At 42.9% G+C, this 8,277-nt stretch overlaps 1 protein-coding gene across 1 annotated transcript in view; it reads left to right on the forward strand.

The window, feature by feature from the left end:
• Positions 1–6,200, forward strand: part of LOC144501378 (septin-5-like) — a 125,605-nt gene extending 119,405 nt beyond the window's left edge. Inside the window, exons 11-12 of the mRNA XM_078225048.1 lie at positions 3,105–3,204; positions 4,527–6,200. Of these exons, the coding sequence (XP_078081174.1) occupies positions 3,105–3,204; positions 4,527–4,598 (172 nt within the window). The 3' untranslated portion in view covers positions 4,599–6,200. The remainder of the gene's footprint in view (positions 1–3,104; positions 3,205–4,526) is intronic.
• Positions 6,201–8,277: the final 2,077 nt, after the last annotated feature.

Here is an 8,277-nt window from a genome sequence, read left to right on the forward strand (position 1 = left end):
CCTGTTTATGCCTGATAGTCCTCCCACTTTAAAATGTCCATTTTCCCTGACACTGAGGTGAATCACAACAGGTCCCCCATGACGTACACCTGGTGACCAGAACCCGCAGAGGTGCACAGGTGAGTACAGCCCCCAGAGGGGAAGAGGGTCCTCCCTGGGCTGTACCGTGGCACTGCCCGGGCACTTCCCAAACCCTGCCCCCTGGCACTACCCATGGAAGGGGGAGGGGGAAGTTCTGCGGGGGAAGGGGATGTTCCATGATGGTGGATTTCTATTTATATTCTTTTGCATCAGGGCACCCATTAAAAAGGGTGCCTCAATCTATTAAAAACCGCAGTAACTGGTGGTTCAAGTTCAAGAAGAGCCCCCACCAGTGTTACGTTGTGGGACCCGATCCTTACCTCCTTTTGTTTATCAGTTTAAAATACAATGGGAAAACCTGCCAGTGCCGCTGGCAGGCTACCCTGTGCTTTTCCCGTCTGAAATGATATTTTGCCGGAAAATGGCAAAATTTCACCCGATGTGTGTAATACGTTTAATCCTGCTTGGATTTTAGCAAGGCTTTCGACGTGCTGCATGGCAGTCTGGAGAGTGCATTGGATCCAAGGGTGTGTGACATATTGGATTCAAATTGGCTCAGTGGTAACAGGCAAAGGGTGAGGGTCAAAGGGTATTCTTTTGACTTAGAGCCTATTTCTAGTGGATTCCGCATATGGGATCAGAGAGGTTATTCTAGAACTAGTTAGGCTGCAGTTTCAGTATGGCATAAAATTCTGATCATGGCATCATAGACGTGTGATTTTTAAAAAATATTCACTCAAGGGATTTGGGCATCGTTGGCTCGGCCAACATTTCTTACCCATCCCTAATTACACTTGAGAAGGGGGTGGTGAACTGCTTTCTTGAAACACTGCAGTCCATGTGGCGTAGGTACATCCACAGTGCTGTTAGGGAGTGAATTCCAGGATTTTGATCCAGTGACTGTGAAGGAATGCCAGGTCAGGATAGTGAGTAGCTTGGAGGGAAACTTCCAAGTGGTGGTGTTCCCAGGTGTCTACTGCCCTTGTCCTTCTACATGGTAGTGGTCGTGGGTTTGGAAGATGCTGCCTAAGAAGCCTGGGTGATCACATGAGCCAGTTACAGAGAAGATTTATAAAGATATTTCCAGCACTGGAGATTTTTAGCTGTGAGGAGTTGGATTGACTGGGGTCACTTTCTTTGGATCAGAGGAGGGTGAGGAAAACTTGAAGTGCTATAGCCCAGAGACCAAGAGGTAGAAAGTGAGATTTGGCTGTACAGCCCTTTTTTGACTAGCATAGACATGATGGGATGAATGGCCTCCTTCTGTACCCTAAATTTTCATTTTGGCTATGCATCAAAGATTTGTTACAGATATCCTCATATCTTTCTTTTCTTATGCCCCTTTTAAAATCATATCATTTAATTTGTATTTTCTCTTCTCATTCCCACCAAAGTATATCATTTCACATTCCTCTGTGCTAAATTTCATGTGGCTTCATGAGTTGGATAGATTTTTAACCGACAAAGGTTATGGGGGGCAGATAGGCAAGTGGAGTTGAAACTACAAACTTTTCAGGCATGATCCTGAGTTCACTGATCCATACCCTCCTGATGTCTGTTACTATCCATCTCATTGTTAGGCGCATTTCCAAATTTTATATCATCTGCAGCCTTTGAATTGATACCCTGTTATAGCCAAGTCTGGGTCATTAATATATAGATTGAAAAGAACAGTGGTCCGGCTCCTTGGGGCTGGACAGTTTTCTTGCAGCCCACCATGTTCTGTGATCTTAGATCACAACTAATGCCATCTCAAAAGAGTTCAGTGAGCGTGCCAAATCAAGTAAAATTCCTTCCCTACTCCCTGCTTCCTATCCCTTCGCCAGATTTATATCCATGGACTTCAATTTTGCAAACTATCTATTATGTGGTACTTTGTCAAATGCTTTTTGAAAGTTCATATCCACAATGTCATCCTCACTTTCCTCATAAACTGTTACTTCATCAAATAACTCAATCAAGATAGTCTGGCATGGTTTGCCTTGCACACATCTGTGCTGACTTTCATTTATTAGTCAGTATTTTCCTAATGCCAACTAATCTTAACCTAGATTATTTTACCTAAATGTTTCCCCACACCTGCATTAAGTAGATTGGCTTGTATCCTTCTTGCCTTTTTTAGATATTAGCATAACATTTGCAAGCATCCAATGCTCTGGCTCCAGCCCCGTATCCAAAGAGGATTGGAAAATTGTGGTCAGACTTCCCACAGTTTCCATCAAGAATCTAGGATGCATCATCCCATCCGGTCTCGGTGACGTTTCAAATCCTAAGAACTGCCAACCGTTTAAGTAGCACATCTTTATTTTTATCCTTTCCAATATCATCATTGCTTCCTCCCTGACAGCTACATTGGCAGCAATCTGCTTCTCAGTGAAGTCAGAGCAAAGTTCTCATTTACTGCCTCAACCCCCACAATCTCCTTTTTGGCCCCGTCCTTCCTTTGACTACATTTTTGTTTTTTTTATGTGTTTATAAAATATTTTTGCATTCCCCTTTATGTTCGCTGCTAATCTATTTGGATACAATCTCTTTGCCTTTTTATTTCCCTTTGTCCTTGGATCTCCTCTGTTCTTTTTACATTCATTTTGATTTTCTTCTGTGTTATGAACATTTTGCCTGCCACTCTTTTTCTGCCTCATTTTAATCTCTAACTTTTGTCATCTATAAAACTCTAGTTTTGGATACCTTTGCTGTCCCTACATGTAGAAATGTCTATCATGTACCCAACCCACCCACTTTTTGTCAAATACTGTTTTACCTTCCAATTTTTGATTCCTAAATAGGTGGACAGAGAACATTATTTCAAGGTACTTTAGATAAGTAAAGAGAAGTGAGGATTTCACCGAGATGGAATTAAATGCTGTACTCTGCCTTTGTTCAATGGTGATGTAGAAATGCCCTCAAAGTCTTTGACCAATTTATCTATTGTGTTATTAAGTTGCCAATTCCCATAACATACAACATACACAATACACATTCTGTGGGAAGTTTACTTAAATGTCCCTCCAATCTTTTTTCAGCAAACTAACAAGGGAGAGTGGCACAGATTTCCCGATTCCCATTATATCAGGATTGACGGATAATGAGGCGGAGAAAATAATCCGGGAGAAGGATGAGGAGGTAAAAAAATGCTGTAATTTAGTTAGCCCTTTTTTTGTGTTTGGCTACCCTGAAACCTGTAGGATTGCGAGGGAAAATTAAAAATGTACTGAGTGTTTTAGAGATTGCAGGGATTAAATCCGTGTCAGTGTGGTAAAGGTAAAATATAACTTAATCCTGAGTACTGGCTCAACCCAATTCTTCAACAGGATGCACCTACTACTATGACACAAAGCTATTTAGTGGGATCTTACTTGACGGTGAAATTGCAGTCACAACTGGAGCAGGAGTTTCATGTGCTCAACAATCCCACTGTGATTGCATCTTGGTTCCCTGGGCCAGGATCAGTTAAGAAGCACGACAAATGCTGAGGGCTGTCACCACTTCTCATTGGGAGCCCAACACAATGAAACAAAAGTCGTCATTGCCTCAGGGTTTAACCACAGGGAGACTTTGCCCTGCCACCTTCTACCATCCTTTGCAGTGCAGGACTGTTCCACAATGGTTGTAAGTCATGTGCTATCGAGGAGCCCTTTTATATTGTCATACCACCTTGCCACAAATCTGCCTCCAACCTCGTTCAAGGTGTGATTTGATGGTAAGTGCCTTGACAGGGTCAGAGTCAGGGCAATATATAAGGTCTCCAAATCAAAGGAGTTGGTAATAATCAATCAAGCGGATTGATGGGGATTAGTTAGTCATGTTCTGTCCAGTTTCATGCACAACTTGGTTCTGAGGCTTAATCCCATCAATTTGTTTAGTCATTTCTTGACTGACACACTTTTCTGAGCCATGTTTAAACATGGAAATTACAAATGCATTGTAGGGCCGCACCTTAAGCATCAGACTCACAATTTGAAGTGAATCCAGTGAGAAGAGAACAGTCAGATTGAGGGAGTTGGAAAAAGGAGAGGTGGTCAAATCACCAGGAAAGTTATTCATTCTGCCTTCCGTTGACCGAGACCGACCCATTTCCTTCTATCCTTCAATCGGCAATGCAGAGAGAGGAAAGGTGCTGTACAGACGCAAGATCTTTCTCCTCTTTTATTAGTGGGTTGTTACTGTGGTCATAGGGACAGCAAGTGAGGGGGTGTAGCAGGAGTCAGCTCAAAGTCCTGATACTGATTTCGGTTAAATGACCCTGACTGGAAAATGCATGAGGTCAGGATAGGGTCAAACCTGGCCATAATGCCCTGTGTTAACCCTCTGCTACTTCACCCAAAGGATATTAGTGTCCAGAAGCAGACCCAGTAACAACCCTGTGGGGAAAGGGGGAGGCTGGGTGGAGGCCTTTTCTTGTGTGTGAAACAATTGACAGTCTTGTTGCCTGTGTTGTGTCCTAGTTGCGGCGGATGCAAGAAATGCTGCAGAAGATTAAGGAACAAATGCACGGCCAGAACTTGGAAGGATTGTAACCCTTGGTGCTCGCCATGGTCTTCAGGGATTGGAGATGTTTACAGTCTTTTCCCCTGGCTGGGAGCATGGAGACGGTTCCTAGTCACAAAACTCCGGCGCTTGAAACTCAGCCCCTCTGAATCAACTTCAGAATTCAACATCTCACTTTTCACTGGGAATAAAAGCATCTATTTGATTAGTCACACTAATTTTAAGCACTTCAAATAGTAGGAACCAAACCTAGAATTCATAACTGCAATAAATGTTGTCCAGAAATTGGAATTATTTTAGACCAGATTTAAGAATCCCATTTGCTTTGCTGTGACTGGACTTAATCTCTATTTCTTTTCCCAGATTTATGTTGCTATTATCTGTCCTGTTGGATTAAGAGCTCCATCTCTTGTTACATCGCTAGAGTTTCTCAGTTGTGGTTAGATGATAAACGGCACCAGCCAAGACATTTGTAGTCAATGTTTCCAATGTCAATGGAGCCACAGAGATTCCCAAACATTTTGGCAGCACAAGTTTTCTACATGTTGCTTTCAAATTTCAACTTAGTTCTAAAGTAGCATCACACCAGTAAACACCAGTCTTATCTTCACATCTTTTTCAGGGTTTGTGGATTTTAACTTTATTGAAAGATCTGAAGCACCAGGAGAACTACAGATTTAATGAGATTGAGAATGGCCTGAAAATAGAAATGGGAAGGACAGCAAGATCTGGAGAAAAACACAGTCAAATTATTTGTAAACACGCCAACAGTAGGAAAAACTGGAAATTAGAAAGGAGATTATTAATATTAGGGACCATAGTAAAGCTATTCAGATTGAAACCAAGAAAATCTTAGTATATTTTCAACAAATGTTTTGTGTTTTTATGAAATGTTGTAAGTTATACACTAATATTCACTTAACAAATTTTCAAACCCATTGTCTTCACTATTGAGTTGAAATTGCAAAATAGACATAAATGATCTGGGTTTGAACTAGGTCCTTCGAAGAGATGATAGACTCTCTTGGCAACAGGCTCAAAAATACTCTTTTTAAGTAAAATAATTTCAGAAACATCTGACAAGGGTGGCTGGTGGCTCGGTGGGTGAGTGCATCATTTGGTGTGATTCCTAGCCAGATTGGTCCCAGGTTCAATGCCTAGTCTCCACTACATTTACTGATCCCAGTCAGGGCTATGGGGACCTGCAATGGCCCTTAGTATCATTAGACTAGGGAATGGCAAATTGAGTCAAGGTTTTCCCTTCACGTTGTTTCCTAGCATCTCTTCCTCGGCACTGGCTGAGGGCAAAGTTTATGTCAGGGTCAACTTAATCGAATACCCTACCAATGGCAGTGAAGAATTCCTATTTGTGTTTGGTATTGGAGATCAGTCAGTACCTATGAAATTGGATGGTATACATTAACACCTTCCAAAGAACAGATGAGCATGAAGTAAAATTTCCAAAATCAAATCTACTGCTGAAAAAGCTTCTTGAAGGAGATGGTTGTCTGGAGCAGGCAGCTTCCCAGCCAAGCACTAACCAAGCTTTAGCTCCATGGGTGCAATTAAGTAGTGCACTTGCCAATCTAATGAAACTCATCTTCTCCGGTAACATTTTGAATAAATACTACAATTAAAAAGGATGCACTGTTCATATTTGTTCTTTGTTGAATGTGACTTATGAACTACTCTTTAATTTTAATTTTAATCATCAACTTATATTTAGGTAAATCAGACACAGCTACGTTACCCTCACATTTGTCAGCTACTCTTATACAAGAAGAGAAAATTGATGATTAAAAACCTCTGGCTGGTGTAAGATTGAAAGACCATCAGGTCCAAAGAACAAAGAGAAGTACAGCACAGGAACTGGCCCTTCAGCCCTCCAAGCCCGTGCTCGTCATGATGCTCTAACTAAACTTTAAAAAACCTGTCCTTACTCGGTCTGTATCCCTCTATTCCCTCTCTATTCATGTACCCATCCAGATGCTGGGTGAATGTTGCTAATGTGTCTGCTTCCATCACATCATCTGGCAGTGCATTCCAGGCACCCACCACTCTCTGCGTGAAAAATTTCCCACGCACATTTCCATTAAACTTTCCCCCTCTCCCCTTGAACCTCTGTCCCCTTGTAATTGACACTTCCACCTTGGGAACAAGCCTCTGACTATCCACCCTGTCTATGCCTCTCATAATTTTATAGACCGCTATCAAGTTTCCGCTCGGCCTCTGTCTTTCCAGTGAAAACAATCCTAGTTTATTCAACCTCTCCTCATAGTCAATGCCTTCAAGACGAGGCAATATCCTGATGAACCTTCTTTGCACTCTCTCCAAAGCTTCCACATCCTTCTGGTAGTGTGATGACCAGAACTCCAAATGCAGCATAACCAAGATTTTATATAGCCGCAACATGATTGTTGGGGATGCAGGTGGTGGGGGAGGCGGGGGTGGAACAGCTGAAGGTCTCTGGATACAGTTCTGGGACCAGTGTCCTTGGAGAACGCAGGTGAAACAGGTACTTGTGTCGCTGCCTCAGCCAGCTGATTGCCTTATCTCCAGCTCGTGTCCTCCACCTCTGACCCAACTGGCCGGCGTATAATACATTATCTGTAACTTTACTTCTCGATTTTGGCTTCTGGTATTGGAGCTGGTGTTCACAGTGCTGGAGGGCTCTAACAAGCTTGGGTAGGTCCTGTCTTCCCTCCCACCCAACACAAGTCATTGCAAACATTTTCTTCAGAACAGGATGCAACCCCGGTACAAGAATATTTACAAGCACTGACATTCCAGCATTTTGAGATATAACCAAACAATTCATGAACACTGAGCAAAAATTTTCTACATAATACATCCTTCTCAGGTTCCTGTACTGTGCTATGTATCTTATGCCAATGTACATTTAGAGTCTGGATTATTAAAATATGCCTAGAAAAAAAACCTAAGGGAACTAATGGTGTTCCCCAGGGTCATAGAACATAGAACAGTACAGCACAGAACAGGCCCTTCGGCCCATGATGTTGTGCCGAGCTTTATCTGAAACCAAGATCAAGCTATCCCACTCCCTATCATCCTGGTGTGCTCCATGTGCCTATCCAATAACCACTTGAATGTTCCTAAAGTGTCTGACTCCACTATCACTGCAGGCAGTCCATTCCACACCCCAACCACTCTCTGCATAAAGAACCTACCTCTGATATCCTTCCTATATCTCCCACCATGAACCCTATAGTTATGCCCCCTTATAATAGCTCCATCCACCCGAGGAAATAGTCTTTGAATGTTCACCATATCTATCTCCTTCATCATTTTATAAACCTCTATTAAGTCTGGGAATGGCACGGAGGGGCAATTGTCATACCTGTCCGGGGGGGGGTGTGCCTGGGATCCGGTTGAGTTGAGATGGGGGTTCTTGGGAATGTAGCTGCTACGAATCCTGAGGGGCCCGGAGCTGCAAGAGGGGGGTCCCTGCTGATAGTAGTCAGGGGCATCAGGGGAGACCCATATGGAGGTGGGGGGCTTTGTGTGGCCTCAGCTGACTCAACTGTGAATCCGATGAAGGAGCATATGGGGGGTGACCAATCTTCCCCCTCATTATCCTGCTCAGCAGGAAGTGATTTTTTTTGTTTGTGAGGACGCTGCACAACCAAGATCTTGGCTTTAACATCTCCCTTACAATTCCTTAGTTTCTCAGACCTTCCAGCATTCTGC

The sequence above is a fragment of the Mustelus asterias genome, chromosome 12 (assembly GCF_964213995.1).
Source record: "Mustelus asterias chromosome 12, sMusAst1.hap1.1, whole genome shotgun sequence".
Classification (NCBI taxonomy): Eukaryota; Metazoa; Chordata; class Chondrichthyes; order Carcharhiniformes; family Triakidae; genus Mustelus; species Mustelus asterias.